Source organism: Rhinatrema bivittatum, chromosome 1 (assembly GCF_901001135.1).
Source record: "Rhinatrema bivittatum chromosome 1, aRhiBiv1.1, whole genome shotgun sequence".
Lineage (NCBI taxonomy): Eukaryota > Metazoa > Chordata > Amphibia > Gymnophiona > Rhinatrematidae > Rhinatrema > Rhinatrema bivittatum.
Window position 1 is genome coordinate 215,993,643 of NC_042615.1, and position 17,821 is coordinate 216,011,463.

At 45.0% G+C, this 17,821-nt stretch overlaps 1 protein-coding gene and 1 long non-coding RNA gene across 2 annotated transcripts in view; one reads left to right on the forward strand and one right to left on the reverse strand.

The window, feature by feature from the left end:
• Positions 1 to 17,821, forward strand: part of SH3TC1 (SH3 domain and tetratricopeptide repeats 1) — a 140,027-nt gene that overhangs the window by 117,255 nt on the left and 4,951 nt on the right. Inside the window, 2 exon segments of the mRNA XM_029591728.1 lie at positions 12,916 to 13,038; positions 13,194 to 13,344. Coding sequence (XP_029447588.1) covers positions 12,916 to 13,038; positions 13,194 to 13,344 — 274 coding nt within the window.
• LOC115085561 overlaps positions 1 to 17,821 on the reverse strand; it is a 35,798-nt gene that overhangs the window by 1,321 nt on the left and 16,656 nt on the right. The gene's annotated exons all lie outside the window — the stretch shown is intronic.

Genomic DNA, 17,821 nt, shown 5'->3' on the forward strand with positions numbered 1-17,821 from the left:
TATTAAGAAAAACAGAACAAGTCAAACTGCTATAGAGCCCTACACAGAAACTACACAGTAGCAGAATACCTCACCTCCATTGCACACCAGAACAAGACAGACCCTTGCCAAATACAGAATAAAGTGACCATAAAGTATAACTGAAACCCCTCCTCCCAAGAGAGACTAAGGTTAAAGAGCATGCTACCATTTAAGTGAACTGCAGCAGAGAAAAAAAGAGGACAATGCAGCTGTGTAATATGAGCTGCCAGCCCAGGAAACACAGTATGAGATTTAAAAGGTTGCCAGATCTCTTACTGTGAAGCTGCCTAAATGACCATTGAATAGATGAGTCAGAGACTCAGGTAGTGGAATTTGCATGTAACAGCCCCCTGGACTACTGTTGGTAACTTGGCAGTGAAATATCACTTTACTCATACAAAACTATGACCTAGATTCATCATTTTGCTATACATTTCACATGAATAGTGCCCGTGATAAAAAAAAGGGGCAGGATTAGGGTAAATTTTGAGATACCACAACATGCCCAGACAGGCATTTCCATATTTTGGACTGGTGAGAGAGAGAGAGAGAGAGAGAGAGAGAGAGAGAGAAAGAAAACACTTCTTTATAAGGCTCTCATATAAGTAATCTATTTATACCACTGTCGGAGGGTCAACTAGTAACTTGAGGTGAGGTTTTAGTGGTGGTCTAGGATTGGGGGGCAGTTTTACATCTACAATCAGAGGTTTGAACAGCTTAGTACACATCAGTGAAGATTTGATGTGATTTGGAGTGAGGAAAGTCACACAAAGATGAGATTTTTACATTGTACTCTCGAACTAACTTGATGCACTGCATCAAGTTAGGTACATCTTTGACTAAATTTTTTGAATTTGCATAGATTTCTTGCAATGTGTTATTTATCACATGCATTATGGCATTATTGCAGGCTTTAGGGCCCTAACTCTTGCGATAAGGCCCTAATGTGATTTGATAAATGAGCCTGTATGACTGGAAAAGTCGTACATTGGAGAATTCTGAATGAGAGAGGGATTTATGAGAGAAATGTACTGAAACAACAGTCCTAGGAAACAAACAGATTCTCACCCTGACTAACAAGGGGAGTCAGACCCTTGGGTACCCAGTTCTAAGACTACAGAGAGAAAAAAAACATGCCAGGCAGGATGGAAGGGTATGCAAACATTCTCTTTCCATGGTCCAGCCTGGGGTGTGGCTTTTTGGCTGAGAGAAGGTGACCCATCCAGGGTCAGACAGCAGAGAAAAAAGGCCAGGCAGAATGGAGGGGTGTGTACACATTCTCTTTCCATGGTCTTGCCTGGGTCTTGGCCTTCTGACTGAGAGAAGATGATCCATCCAGGCTGGGTAACAGCGAATGGCTGGCTATGAGCTTAGCGGAGCTAAGATCACTGGAAGCTGAGACTGCGGAAGGCCTGAATCACTGAACAGAGGAAGTTATATGCCTAGTTGAGCTGTAAACCCAAGCCAGGAAAAGCCCTCCTACCAAGGAAGAAGAACCGAAGGACAGTGGCAGATCCAGAAGTAGAGCAGTTCCCCAAGAGGGCAGGGACCCCAGAGGCAGATCGGGAGGTGGCCCACTTGTGAGCGATTCCCATGGAGGAAATCTGCAAGGCTGCGATGTGTTCTCTTCACGCATTCACATCACATTACACTCTGGATAGGGATGGCCAACGTGACAGTAGGTTCAGTCAGTTTGTCCTCCAGAACTTGTTGGAGGTGTAGAACACAACTCTCCCAAACTAGGGCCCATTGTTTGGGTTCAGTCTTTCTCCCCCTCTGTTACCAACAGCATCAGTGTTGTTGTGCCCGTTGGCACCTGGTTAGGTGACCGTTGGTTCCCTTTTTTGTGTGTGTGGGGGGGCAGCCTGTAGCTAGGAATTCACCCATATGTGAGAACTACCATCCTGCTTGTCCTAGGAGAAGGCAGAGTTGCTTATATGTAATAGGTGTTCTCCAAGCACAGCAGGATGGTAGTCCTCACGAAACCCCTCCCTGTCATCCCGCAGATTTGGGTTTCTCCTGTTTTTTTATTTTATCCTAATTTTATTTTACAAGATTGAAGAGGATCCCCGCATGGACACGTAGTATAGGGTATGCTAGGCATGTTCTGATGATGTCACCCATGTGTGAGGACTAACATCCTGCTGTCCTCGTAGAACATCTATTACCATCTTCCACATGGGGAAACTATACAACCACATGATTACTATTATGACTCTCCCTACACTAAATGCATATTCTGTCTAAATCCTAATAGAGTCTAATAAGATCCCTATATAGGAATAATATGTTGTTCTAAATCACTTATTTTGAAGATTTCCTCTTATTGGTTGTAATCTATATATCAAAAAATAACGCTGGGGACTTTACCGAGACCCTAAAAATGTAAAAAGGTTACCTGCTCCAGGGATCCAACATCACATTCAAGGCCCAGGCCCGATGTCTGAGCCTCAGCTCGGGTCCAGGCCCAATACCAGGACCCAACCCAAAAGCTGAGTCTCAAAAGCTGAGCCTCAGATTATGACGGGGCCTGAGCCCAGGCCTAACATCGCAAACTAGTCCAGAGACCCGGTACCAACACCAGGCTTCGGCCTGGAGCCAGGCTCGACTCCGCAACCTGACCCAGACGCTAGGTCCTGATGCTAGGGCCTCAGCTCGGACCCAGTCCCAACGCTGAGGCCTTGACCCAGAGGCTGAGTCCAGATACCTGGGTTCAGGCCGAGGCCCAAGCATCAGGTCGCAGCATTGGTCTGATGCCCAGGTGTCGGGTCCTGGCAAGTTCTGGGCCTTGCGTAGTGAGTAGGCCAAAGTTGTGGTGATCTACAATGGCCTAGGCCTACACAAGGCTGAGGCTTCTGCCTGGGCCTAGGCATTGGGACCATCCTGACGCTTAGGCTCAGGTTGAAGCCTCGGCCTTGCATAAGTCAAGACCACAGTAGGTCTGTGAGATTTTGGCCTATGCCTTACGCAACGCATAGGCTAGGGCTGGGGAGAATCATGGCCCCAGCATTTTTTCAGGTGGGAGAGATGGGTGCGTGACTTGTGAGGGCTCGGGAGACCCCATTTCTTTTTCTTTTTTTTTCTGTTTTTAAGGGGTTTTTTTGTTTAAATGTTTATTTTGTTTTTTAATGAAATAAACAAAATAAACATTTGACAAAATGAAATTCATGGACAATCAAACTACTGAAAACAAAATGAAAAACGAATGAAAATTTTTCTTCTTCCTACCCTTACCAAACATGACTAATTGCCATGTAACCAGTACTCTCACCTTCTTAGATTAAATAAGCGACCTTTGCAAACTCACAATTCTAACACTTGCAATCAAATGCTATCCTTAACTAACTCATAGAAGTAATTCAAAGTCTATTTTCCCAGAACAACACACAATTATAACAGTTGCAGGCAACTACTAACATGAAATAGCTCACAAAATTAATCCAAATTATATTTTCTCAGTATATACACAATTATAACACTTGCCATCAAATGCTATCCTTAACTAGCTCACAGAATTAATCAAAATTCTATTTTCCCGGAATGCACACAATTATAACATTTGAAAACAAATGCTAACCTTAAAACTAGCACACAATATACATACCAGGTAACAGTTTAACCCTCCAAGATTTTATTTTCAAAATTTAAGCGCTCTTTCTCAGCAAGTCCAATTTACCACCAGCTGTCATTCCCTCGGGACTTCTTCACAGTCAGCTTGTCAATGGTTACTCCTTGTGTTATCGAGCCTAGAAACCAAGTTTCCTCACTTTCTTTGTGACTACTTGTACCTGCTTAGTAAGACACATTGGTACAAAATGGCCAATTTTCTGGTTCTTATTGCATTTTCTGCCTAAGGCTGGATATGCATCGGTGGGCAAATGATCTCTACTTCACCTTCCACATTTTTTCATTTTTCTCTGGGAGTAAGGTCTCTGGGTGCTTGCGTCGACATATTGTAGCTTGCTCTGGCCTTGCTTTCTGCTGTGTGTCTTTCTTTTGTCACACAACATCTCTTCTTATATATTCCTAATGAAGGCGTCCACTGAGATTAGTGGTAGAATCTTTCCCTCTCATAAATTAAATTGTACTTTGGGTAAAGTACTCCTCATACCTTTCCAGGACTTTCTCATAGCTCAGCTCGGAAGACAAATGACTTGAAGAGGTGTTTCTCTTCGGGCCTTATAATGTAAATGAGTGTTCACACATGAACCACCTCATCTTCCATGTGCAGCTGGGTTGCCATCCTGTAGGCAAATCACTGACGTCAGTCAGGCCAGGATGTTAGATCAGCAAAGCTGAGGCCTATGACAGGGTAAGGCATCATCATTTTGATGCACTGGAGTGCTCACTGTGAGCTGGTAACTGGATCTGAGCCTGTCAGACTCGACCGAGGTTCATATTTGACACCATGTAACAGTTACATGCTGGAAATTTAGGTTTAACTAGACTCCATCTCAGAGAGATTTAACCATACAGTTTTAAAAGGAACAGTGATTAACCTGAAGAAGAATAGCTTTCGAAACAAAGTGTCTGTTTCGCTTGGATTTCTAATCATATCGAGGTCAATATTATTCATAGCTTGTCGTTTAAGTAACTTAGTCGGATATAACTTATCCGTCTAAGTTACAAGGTATATTCAGCTGCATAGCTAAGCCGCTGAATATACACATATATATCCGCGCTTAGTCATACAAATTATAATCAGCTAAGTTTAGACCTGCTCTATGGCACGTCTAGCTTAGCCAGTTAACTTATACAGCAAAGACTGAATATTGGTAGTTAACCACATAACTTATACGACTAACTCGCTGCACCTCAGTCCACCTACTACATGCCCACAAGTTATGCGGCTAACGTTTTAGCCATGTAAGTGTCTTATGGAGCTAAGTCGCGGCCGCTGAACATGGGTGCATATTTAGGTGAATTTTAAAAGCCCAAAGGAGATGAGATCACGTGAGCCAGCGGGGACAGCGGATGTGGAAACCTTAGCTCCGGGTCTCGTCCCCCCATCGGAGCCCATCCCCAGCCTAATACCTTTTGGCATTCTCTAATTTTTACTTATACCCTTCACTGCACTTATCTGCGTTCTCAGGGCGGTAGCAGAATGGCGACTCGGACGATCCGCAAAGATAAGGAGCGAGAGAGGCCTAGGGGAGCAGATCCGCCATCTTCGCCGGATCGCCCACCGCTAGGCCAGCCGGTGCCAGGTATTGAATTGGAGCATATAAAGACGGCGGTGGTGGCGGCGATCGGCCCTGACCTCAAAGTGATCGCCGAGCAGATTACAAGCTTGCAGCAATCGCTGCAGGGGTTTGAACCGCGAATACTAGAACTGGAAGCGCGAGTGTCTGAGACACACGATGACCTCGTGACGGCGCAGGCTGATATTGTGGCCCTTAAGGCCTCCGTCTCGCAGCAAGCCCAGAAACTCGAGGATCTCGAAAACCGATCGCGCCGCTCCAATGTCAGACTGATTGGGATCCCAGAGTCGGTGAAAGATCCGGACCTGCCGGCTTACTTGGAGAAATGGCTGTCAGAGCATTTGTCTCTTCCCCGGAATAACGGCCCGCTGAGGGTAGAGCGTGCCCATCGGTTGGGCCCGAGGCAGAATGATGCTGCGCGGCCACGGCCTGTTATTGTCAAGCTATTAAACTACGCTCACAAAATTGAAATTCTTCGGGCGTTGCGGGGTGGACGAAGTCTGCTACTGGACGGGAACAAAATCTTACTTTTTCAGGACATTTCCGCGGGGGTCTCCCAACAACGGCGTGCAATGGCCCCACACTGCTCGAATCTGATAAATCTGGGCCTTAGAGCGACCCTTATTTACCCTGCGCGGCTGCGAGTGGTAACTGCCGGGGGACCCCGTTGGCTCGAAACGCCTGAACAAGCTCGTGTCTTCGTGGAGGAATACAAGGCGAGCACTGTGGCTGCCTCGTGAGTCCCCGGACGGGAGCTGTGAGTGGCGGGAGCTGCTGAGTGAACACAAAGCGGGTAGCGGATGTGCCCCACGTGGATGTGCAGTAGAGAGTTTACTTATCATTTTATTAATTTTTTTTTTGTTTTTTTTGTTTATACCTATCATTTTTCTATTTCGCACGTCTGATCTTTTCCTTTCTCCTACCCTGGGGACTCCATTCTGCTGCGGGCCGGCAGGTTGACGCGTGGCCCGTTTTTTTTAGTGACCGGATCCTCTTGAGGTCCCCTGGCCTATGAGCTCCGGCTGTTATTTTCTTGAACTTTAGTTGGGCCATTGGGCTCCTGATTGAGTTCTTCATCGGTATGGCTTTTTTGCTTCTTTTTGCTTCTCTGCAGCTGCCTCATTGACTTCCCATGTTGACTGCACCTGTTGTTGGCTGCACACACTTTTTTCTTTATTTTTTTTTTTTCTTTTCCGTCCACTCTCTCTTTCTAATTTCATTTTTGGATGGTGCGCCTGATACTAAGGCTGTGAGAGAGTACTGCGTTTTACAGCGGAAGGAAGATTCCCATTGACTGTACTCCCCTCATTAAAAATATAAAAATTTTGTTTATTTTCGCTTATCCTAAGTTCGGGGGAGGGATTATTTGGGTTTTTTTTTTGTTTTGTTTTTTTTTCTCCTCATATATTTCACTTTTTTATTTCTCTCTCCCTCCTGTGTCTTGTTTTCTTTTCTCCTTCCTATGTAGGACAACAGTGTTACAAGTGCGGGCTATTGTTGTTAAGTTTGCCCAAAACTTAGGTTACTGCTGCCCTTTTGATGTAGCGGTAGTAGGATATGATGTTCTAAGACATGATGGAATGCTCTTGTATAGTTTGGATGTTGTCGGGTGGGGGTGGGGGCGGCTGGGGGGGGCGGGGGGGGGGAAGCGGGGGGCCCACGCGCTGGTGGAGAGGGGCTACGTGATCTCTCTACAGGGGTGCCACGTGGTTTAAATACTACTGGGTGCTCTGTTTTCAGTCGGAACGGAACAAGGGGGGGAGGGGGGTGGGAGGGGTAGGGAGGGGTGGGGGAGGGTAGGGGAGGAGGGGGAACTACTCTGTATGTACTATGTTTGTGTCCAGCTCGGATGCTTGGTATGTTCTTCTGTATATCATGCCTCGTGGCCGACTCGTACGAATCTGGACTCCGGCTGGGAGAGTTCAGATTTGCGGGACTGTATTACCCCTGCATCATCTCCTAGCTTAATCTCATATCTCTAGTAATCTTACACGATTAATATCCTGGAATGTTGGCGGGATTCATTCCCCGGTCAAGCGCACTAAGATCTTGACTCATTTGCAGCGGCTGGGTGCGCTGGTTGGCTTTCTCCAAGAAACTCATCTCAATGACGCAGAACACCTAAAACTATGTCGCTCCTGGGTGGGACAGGTGGTTTATGCGTCGGCCACCTCCAGGTCTGCTGGGGTGGCGATCGTATTTCACAAAAACTTACCGATTACTATTAGCAAAGAAATTAAGGACCCGGAGGGGCGCTTTATTATTGTCATAGCTGAGGTGTTTCATAGGCAGTTCGTATTTTGTAATCTCTACGCGCCCAATGTGTATGATGCCCAATTTTTTCAGACAATCTATGCACAACTGCTGCCTTATCTGGCAGACATTATTATTGTGGGGGGCGACTTTAACACAATTCAGGATCCCCAGGTGGACACTTCTCACGCAGGGCGTCGTGAACATGGGATGGGGAAAGGCCCTGGGAAACTGGAATCCACTCTCCATTTGGTGGATGTCTGGAGGTTGCTTAATCCTGGGGTCCGAGAGTTCACCCATTTGTCCAGAGCCCATACTACTTCTGCACGCTTAGATTATATTATGCTTAGTGGACACGCCTTTTCACTGGTGGCTGAGGCAGGCATTGAACCTATTGTTATCTCCGACCACGCCCCTGTGTGGGTGGATGTGCAAATTGCGCCTATTACTGCGGGCGCCAGGGTCTGGCGATTTCCGTATTATTTAGCAGAGGACATCGCTTTTCAGAAGTATTTACTAGACCGCTGGTCAGATTACGCTACTCTTAATATGGAGCACCGAGATAATCCATCTTTGTTTTGGTGTACGGCTAAAGCGGTGCTGAGGGGAGACATTGTCTCTTATGTGGCCCATCGCAAAAAGTCCATAAATGCTCAAATTATCCACTTAACTGACCAAATGCGGCGCGTAAAGCGCCAACTACTCCGAGGTAATACGGCTCAGCTTCGGGAACAATATCATTCAATACAATGTTCCTTGAACACTGTATTGCATTCCCGGGCAAAGAAAAGTATATTATACTATCAATACCAATTATATAGACATGGCAACAAAGCCGGGAAACTGATGTCCAATTTGATCCGCTCTGCCAGGGGGTCGCGACATGTGGCGGGTTTGAAAAATGAGACGGGTCAGATTGAAACTTGTAATCAAACTATATTGCGGCTCTTTAGAGATTATTATGGGAAATTATATAGTGCAGGGGAGTGGTCTGAGGAGAAGTGTAGCCAATTTTGTGACACATTGCCCATTCCGACACTCACCTTGGAGCAAAGACAGATGCTTAATGCCCCAATAACTGAACTTGAAATCAAGGGGGGGATTTTGCACTCAAAAAAGTTGAAGGCTCCCGGCCCCGACGGTTACACGGCTGAGTTTTATAAGTGTGTGATCGATAAAGTTTGTGAGCCGTTACAAGCTTATTTCCTTGCTGTGACTACTGCGGGCAATTACCCACCTCAGATGAATACTGCGCATATTACTCTAATTGCTAAGCCGGGGAAGGACCCTCAGAGGGTGGACTCGTATCGTCCTATTTCTTTGATAAATTATGATCAGAAGCTTCTGGCAAAACTTTTAGCTGACCGATTAGCGCGCGTGCTTCCTACCTTGGTGGGCGCGCACCAGGTGGGTTTTGTACGGAAACGGTATGGGTTGACCAATGTTCGACAGCTCCTCACCGCCCTGGACCTCTGTCATTATACGGGCACTCCATCCCTAGTGGTCAGTTTTGACGCGGAAAAAGCGTTTGATAGGGTGGAGTGGCCGTATCTTTTTTATATCTTAAGGCGTCTGGGGCTGGATGGGTTTTTTTTTACAGGCCATACAGTTGCTTTATGCGGATCCCCAGGCGTTGTTATTGGTTAATGGAGTACAGTCAGCTCCGTTTGATATTCGGCGGGGCACGCAGCAGGGCTGCCCCCTATCTCCCTTATTATTTGTTCTACAATTGGAACCCCTTCTTTTGGCCATACAACAGACGCCGGGTATTCGGGGAATTCGCTTAAATGATATGATTTTTAAAAGCGCAGCATTTGCGGACGATCTCCTGGTGTTTATAACCAGCCCGATGACCTCTCTTCCGCTATTGCTGGATAAAATGGGAGCCTTTGGTGGTTTTTCGGGGTTTCGATTGAATTGGGGGAAATCCACGGCGCTGGCATACCCCGATACGTTACGAGATGATTGGCCGGGTGCCTTCCCCTTGCAATGGGCTACTACGGGCATTCGTTACTTGGGGATAAATCTTACAGTTCACCCGGATCAGGTGTACGCTGTAAATATACCTCCGTTAATTCAACAAACACAAGAGCTGTTACTTAGATGGGGTCCCCTTCCTCTTTCGATCAGTGGCCGGGTGCATCTTTATAAAATGGTGATACTGCCAAAATGGCTTTATCTTATGCAGAATCTGCCCATTCATCTTAAACGCTCGGACAGGACCTTGTTGGATCGTGCCCTACGTGCTTTTATTTGGAGGGGTGGGAGGGCGCGCTTGCCTCTGGGGTGGTTACAACGGCCATGGGGAGCTGGGGGTTTGGGGGTGCCCAATTTATACCTTTACAATTTAGCTTGTAATATGCGCATTATTAGGGACTGGATCCTAGAGACCGCTACCTACACTGTTCTAGAGGCGGATAAAGCGCTGATTTCCTCAGTGGCTCTCACCTATGCATTGCAGGCGGAGCGTACCCGGCTCCCTTACGGTTTTATTCAATCGGTGAATCTGTGTCCCCTTAGAAGTGCTTGGGTGGCGCTCACTAAGTGGTTGCGCCTACCTCGCGTTTGCGCTTACCTGTTACCTGTGGGGGGGAATCCCGATTTCACTCCTGGCACACAGTCTCGTGTTTTCCAGCGGTGGCGCACTAAAGGTCTTACTTATTTGGGACATTTTTTCCATGAGGAAGGGCGACGTCTTACCTGGCCAGAACTCCGTGAACGATACGATGTGGGTGGTCGAGATGTATTCTCATACTTGCAAATGGATCACTATTTGAAATCTTTGCCACCGGCCTTCCTGCACCTTCCCATGTTTCAGAAGCTTGAGGAGATGTTGCACCTATCTAGAACTCAGGCTCCCTCTATTTCCATTTATTATCGCTCCTTAATTAAAGACAGTAGTGTAGAGGTCTTTGATGTTTTGGCTGCTCGTTGGAATACTGACGGGGGGTGTCTTGTGACTGCATCTATGTTGAGGGTTTGCTTTAGGGGGGTGCCCAAGATCTCGAGTAATAGCGCATATCGGGAGACACAGTATAAATTTTTGGGACGGGCCTATATTTCCCCTCAGAGGGCGTTCCAACAACGGCTAGTGCGCTCAGACTGTTGTCTTTGATGCCCAGACTGTGTTGGCACTTTGATTCATGCCTTTTGGTCCTGTCCGGGGGTCCTGCGCTTCTGGACTCTAATCGCTAAATACTTAGCGGAGGTTTTGGGAGTATCCATTCCGATTGCCCCTACTTGGCTACTTTTTGGGTATATTCCTGCTGTGCGTATCCGGGATCTGGGCACCCGCCTCTTCCTTCAAAAAGCTGGAGTAGTGGGGAAAAGAGTAATACTATTACAATGGCGTGAGGTGGACCCACCCTCCTTTTGGGTGTGGCGAAACCTCCTTTACACTATGATGCATATGGAATCCCTTTCTTTCCGTATGATGCCTCGGCTGAGGACCCGGTTCTTGGACATTTGGGAGCCCTATCTCCAAGCACTTCCTCATCACGCCAGAAGTCGAATCTTAAACGCCTGACGAATCCTAAACGCCTGACGTCAAGGTGATTGCCCTGTTGGCTTTCTTCTGACTTTGTATCTTTCTCGTACCAAGCGAGATGCAGCTCTATGGACGAACTGGACACTACATTTGTGTAGACATGTTACGTGACAGAGAAGTTGGGGGGTTGGGTGGGGGGTGGAGGGAGGGCCATTGTCTGTTTTGATTCTATGATGTTGCTTTCAGTGTCGCTGGGAAGCGGGTGCAGAACAAACCCGTGACCAGACGGTTGTGTATGTATAACATGTGAAACTTAATAAAAATTGTTGCAACATAAAAGCCCAAAGGCATTAATCAGGGGATGCGCAAATATGTTGGGTTAGCGCACGCAATGCACGCATCTGGGAAGTTTTCAGAGAGCGGGGGGGGGGGGGGGGCATGGGCAGGGCAAGTGCGTTTCGGAGCGTGTTAATACTTTCGCGATCCGGCGTGCGCCTATGCCCCCCTGCAGCATAACTTCACTTTGCTATGATGCCATGTGAATTATAAAATAAAGATAAATAGGCAGATCGGCAGGGTTTTTAAGGGTCAGGGATAACTGGGGGGAGTGAAGGCTATTAAAGCAGGGGGTTTGGAAGACCTGTCTCTTGACTGGGAAAACAGGGGATGAATTGGTAAAACCGGAAATGGCGTCGGTTCTCACCCCTTTCAAAATCCCACAATTTCCACAGTAGAAGAGACATTTACACACGTGCCAACTTAAAATTCGGTGCACATGTGCGCACAGCCAGCCTATTTTATAACATATGAGCAAGTTGTAGAATAACCGTGACCCTGGGTGCAGGCCAATGAACACGCGCTCATGTGCGCCTACATGCCGGCTTTGAAAGTTACCATCATTCAGCGGCCCCTGCTTAGCCGCATACGTTACACTTATCCAGCTAATTAGCACTGAACGCACTTTGAATATTCACTTCATTGCTATCTGTATAAGATAAATGGTCACATCACATAACTGGCTGTTGAAGATTTTATTGCACAAAAAATTTATTGAAACAGAACTTGATGTAGACCAATGGTTATAATGGCAGGTGGTGGCTGTTAACTTCGGTACAGTGTTAAGAGTCTGAACATGATGGCCTACTTATTTAATTTTACTTTGTCGTGATGGAGCATTTATTTGAATAAAAGTATGATTTTAGTATGTACTATATATGTATGAATTCTTCCTCCTTTATTTGTCTCTCCTAGTATTAAATTTTATTAGTATATGAGATTATAATAAAATTGACTTTGTGCTCAACTGGCGTCAATGAAAACTAGCATTGCAGGCAGCTTATGTTAGTGAAACACTGACAATGAAATAGCTTGGTAGGTCAATAGAAAGTGTTTGCGGACTAAATGAGCGGCAAAGTTTGCATAGAGCCTCATAAATTTTGTTCACAGGAAATGATTGGGTATCCATTTGTGTGCAAAAATGTAAACCCACACTTCTAATTAAGATTAAGAAAACAACAACTTTTTTCTCCCATGTACATTTTATTGCCGTTGTTGTGAATATTAAAATACCCTTGAAAATTAACAATTAACAGCTTCCATTCCTCTAAAGCAGTGGCAAAGTGCCTGACCACTGTGCAATGGGTGCTCCCACTAATTGAAAGAGCATGTCAGCATCAAGATATATGCACCCTATTTTCTTGTGATGGTGTCAAGAATAACTTTGAAATATCCTGAAAACCCAAAGAAAGAGAATGAAAGTATCAGGCAAACCACCACCACCATCCCCCAAACAAAACCCCATTAAAAACTCAGTGCCATCCATGGACCTTTCCGTAGCAAGTGATACAACTATTAATATACAACACTGTTTCACTCCAGGGAATTATTGCATTTCTTCTCATACCAATATAGGCTATAAAAAAACAAACAAACCTCAATGTGTTTTCTCTTTAGGTTGCCCAAGAAGCTGCTCTTTGTATTGGGGATCCAAACTTGGGAATGGAGTTGTTTGAGGCAGCAGGAGATGTTTTTTTCAATGGCACCAGGGAGAGAGAGAAAGCAGTGTCGTTCTACAGGGTGAGCGGTTCATTGCTCTTATGGCTGAAAAACACCAGCCTTGCACAGTGTGGATTTCTTTGAAGCAGGGGTTGGGTGCAGCAGGATCATGCGCGTGTTTTCAGGAGCACAATTAACCAAATAAGCTTTTTAAAAACGTATTCAACTTCTTTCAGGACCAAGCACTTCCTCTTGCTGAGAAAAGTGGGAATATTATGGCTGAACTTCAGCTCTGCAACAAATTAGTGGAACTGCTGTTACATCTAAAAGCATACGAGGAGTCTCTGGAATATGCAAAAACATCCCTTGCACTGAGTGTCAGTTTAGGTAATTGCCATATTTACTTTATTACAGATACTGTGGTTAGTTCGGAGAAGTTGGGGAAAAGGATCTTGTGTTTGAATTAGTGGTTAGTTTATAGTCTAAATTATCGTTCTGGAGTTTAATCTTTGGAATAGTACAGTTCGTCAGTGGCTTATTGTGCTCATGTAACCCAGTTTCCAGTACTTCTAGTGAAAGGTGGTGGGGAGGGCCTTTCTTGGGTGCTGCTGAAACTCCGGGAACTTCAGCACAGCACTGGTGGTCCATCCGGTCAGGGGGAAAGTTACTGCTTCAGGACCGGTCACACACCAAATTGTTCTTCTAAACAACCGAAAATGTATTGATAGAAAAGGCAAAGTTGGTTGAGTTGACAAAAATTGCTTCTTTTAGAATTGCGATCCAAAATGAAACACGGTCACAAAGTCAAGTTCCTGGGATTCCTTCAACACCCCCACCCCCCCCCCCCCCCAACAACCACCACTGCCCTTGTCTCCCAAAAACAAATATGAGATTTTCTGTTCTACAGACTCTCTCCTTATACCTGCAGTTCTTGCAGCCAGTCAGAATGGCTCTCAGGCCTTAGGTCAAAATGGAAATATTACAAGGGTACAGGCACAGGACTTCGGTTTCACAGTGCAGCTGCTCTTTTACTTTCTGCTTGGATGGTAGAACCCCCCAAAGAGCTCTGTCACCTTATTTCTCTTCTGAATTAAGTTCCAGACGGGTGCCTTAGCACCAGTTAGAACAGCTGTTACTGTTTCCTTCTTATGAAGCAGGAAGGTTCAACTATGTTTCTCTCCACCTCCGATTTCCATACAAAAAGCAGACCGGTCTACAACTGCCCCTCTTTCTAAAATTTCATCTAAGGATCCTTCCCTAAGCAATTGTACACCATGGAAAAAAAGAATAGCTCCTCCCACTGGAGATGGGATATGCAAATGTGCTCTTCAAGGGACCTAGGAACTTCTACATCCAGTTTTGGAGGCTGTACCTCCAGAAGATTATAGACAGTGAAGGTGGACTAAAGAAGGGCTACCAAAATGGTGCAGGGTATGAGAGATTGAATCGTGGATATCATAGAGGAGAGGAGAGATAGAGGAGATATAAAAGACATATTAAAATACCTGGAAGATATTAATTTTGCACAGGAAGCAAACCTTTTCCAAGGGAATGGAAATTCCAGAACAAGTGGTTATGAGTAGACATGAGACTTTGAGGGGATAGACTCAGAAGCAACATCAGGAAATATATATTTTTCAAGGAATGGGTGGCAGATGCATTGAACGCCCTCCCAGGTGGTGGAGACTACGATGGTAACAGGTTTCAAGAAGTGATGGGATAAGCAGAAAGGATCCATAGTTGCAAAGAATATAAAGAGAGTGCAAGAATAAATAAGCAACTGGGTCTAGAAGGCTGCAAAGATAGCACAAATTAAAACTAGAGGACCTGGTGGAAACAGAAGTGCTCACGTAGCTGGGTCTGTCTGGCTGGCTGTACACGGGAACTAGGAGGCCTAGGCGTAATGGTATCTGTTTAGATCACACTATGATGATCAAATTAAACTAGTAGCTAGGTCTGCTTGGAAGGCTGCAAGTGCAGTAATATCTAGAAGTCCTAGTGGAAAGGCAGGTGCTCATGTAGCCCAATGTTTTGGGCAGGATTCACAAGAGCTCTAGGAGCCATGTTTAGACAAAAGCTGTTTGGATTACTAAAGAGCTTTGTGATTAGACATGGGGAAGTGCTGGAGGGAGAACTAAGTGGGAAAACTTGTCTGCTCTTATACCTAAGATGGTGGAGTACAGATGAGGAAGACAAACAAGACTGTCCTGGATAAGGAGACAGATCTTGCAAGCAGTCACGCTCTGTGGCAAGCAGCTAGGATGTATCCAAAACTCCTCAAGAAACCTACGGTCCAATAACTCAAACTACTTATTAATCCCCACTATCAAAGATGCTCATCTAACAACAACAAGAGAGAGAGCCTTCTCCATCGCCTCCCCCAATCTTTGGAACACTCTACCTGAAGACCTAAGAACTCAACACAGTATAAAAACCTTCAAAAAAGACCTAAAAACTTTACTGTTTCGCAAATTCTTCACGGACCCCCAATCATTTGCTCATACCAACTCTCAAATGAACTTATAACCCTAATTCTCAACCAAACTTACCTCCTTCCACATCCAATCTTATATTTCTTCAGAAACTTGTTAGGTTATGTTTATTACTGTAATTGCAATATGCTATGATATCTCAAAACCTCCATGTTAAAAAAAATCCTGTGCACTATGTAAACCGTTATGATGGCTTTTCCGAATAACGGTATATAAAATCCTCAAATAAATAAATAAATAACTGGGCAAACTGGACTGGCAGGTTGGCCTTTTGCTGTCATCATCTATTATATTACTAGGTAAATGGTTTTAGGTATGTAAACCCAATTCCAGGTGATGACTATACACTAAGGGGGCCATACAAGAATGTATATATCTTGGGGCAAATTTGGGTTCCAATCTCTCTCACACAAGCCTCTAGCCCCAGGGCCCGGTGCTTTTACTGCTGGAGGGGAAGGAATTTCTCCTCTAAGGCCCTGGGTGGAAGGGGTGACACTGTTTCTTATAGCTGGGAGAGGCACGATCTCTTCTTCCCTTATGTGGATGTGAGTTCCAACAAAACAACGCATGAGACTCAGATGGAGTGCCCAAAAATAAACTTTACTGAAAGTGGCATCGTTCACATCAGGTCTTATCACTACTGGTGGCATGTACAGTTCTCCATCTTTATCTGTGCAAGGGTCTCTTTATCAGAGCAAGGGAAACAGTCACTCTCCAATGTTTGGATAAGTAATGCTCCCAAATGGGCCAGGGCTATCCTTGCTTGGGCAGGAAACCCCCCCCCCAATAGTGAGAAAAAAACAATGATAAAACTCAGTCTCTGCAGAGAGTCCCAATATACATCTTCAAGGTGAAGACTCCAAGTGGGGGTACTCAAAAGATCTCAAATTGTTCTTACTCACAGTTCTCCAGCAGGGTTTCTCTCTCTCTCTCTGGATCCTTTGCTGGACAGAGGATCTGAACGGGAACATCACAGCTCTCTCGATGTTCCTCCTTCAGGGCAGAAAATGGGCAGCAAAATCCTTCCTCCGAAGTCTTCTAACAAAAATCTTCTTCCCAAAACTGTTCAAACACTAGAAGTCACTTGCAGCAGATCACCACCATTCCTCTGACCTATCCTGGCCCCCTTTCCAGAGGGAGACTTCCCTGTAATCATCTTCCAAGCAACAACCAGGGGGTCTCACTAGGATTCATTTCTTATAACAAAATTGGAAAACTCCCAAAATGACCAAGAAAGCAAACCAAACCAGCCAAGTAGTGGACTGGAATGACAACTTCACGACCCTTTTGACAAGACCGCAACCAGATAATGCCTGCGTCCAGAGTTAGGCCCAAAAATCAACTGACAAGAAAACTTCTGTACATGGTTTAACTACAAAAATCAAGTGTCACTACCTCACTTTCTAAGGGAGAGAGCCACTTTTCTAACCTCACAAGGGGACGGCCATCCCTACAGGAGGAGCTGTAATGAATGGGGCCTCCCCTAATTTCTAACCTATCTTTCCTAGCTCCAAGAGTTAACTAAGGCCAAAGGGTCAACACAGGTCAAAAGTAGTAAATGTGTAATAAAATTTCATGGAAAAAAATCTCACTGAAAATGCAGGCTGAAAGTGTAGCTGATATGCAACAGATTTTCCACATTGGTCAAGAATGTGACCTTGGACATGTAGCTTGGCAAATTCTTATGTTCTTAAAGTATTCAAGTGTGGAATGATATTAAAAAGCTTCCCTGATTCACGCATTTCCTTGTAAGAATGGAGCTTTTATTATGAATCATCTGCGAGTTCCAGAGGACTCTAATGTAACATTATTAAACAGCACTCAGAAGTTACACTGTCTGCAAGCTGCAGGTTTTAAAAGATTTTTTTTTTAATATCACTTAAAATTATTTTCTGGATGCCATACTTGTTTTTGTTCTTACTAGAATAGTTGCCATTTACTTCACTAGATGCCCTTTTCCTTGGCATGGAACATCCAACTTGAACATCAGGAAAAAAGCATTCTCTCGCTAGTGCTCACTTACAATCCAAAACTTATACATCTTTATCTATTTTATCCTCAGCACGTACATGGTAATGTGCTGTACTAAATCAAATACCTTGTAGAGATTTCTCTATATTCTATTGATGTTTTGTACAAAACTTATCAAGAGAGGTGGAAGACAAGAAACAGCTTTTAGCACAAAAGGAATAGATCAGCAGATGGGTTCTATAGGAATCGGGAGTAGCGTATTGGGATTTAACACTCCATGAGTTGTAATCCAAGCTCTGTCACTGACTCTGGGGCTGATGAACTAAAGCACACCAAAATTTGCATAGACGTTTTGATTTTAGAAGCGTGAGTTTATACTGAGATTCGTATACAAATAAGGG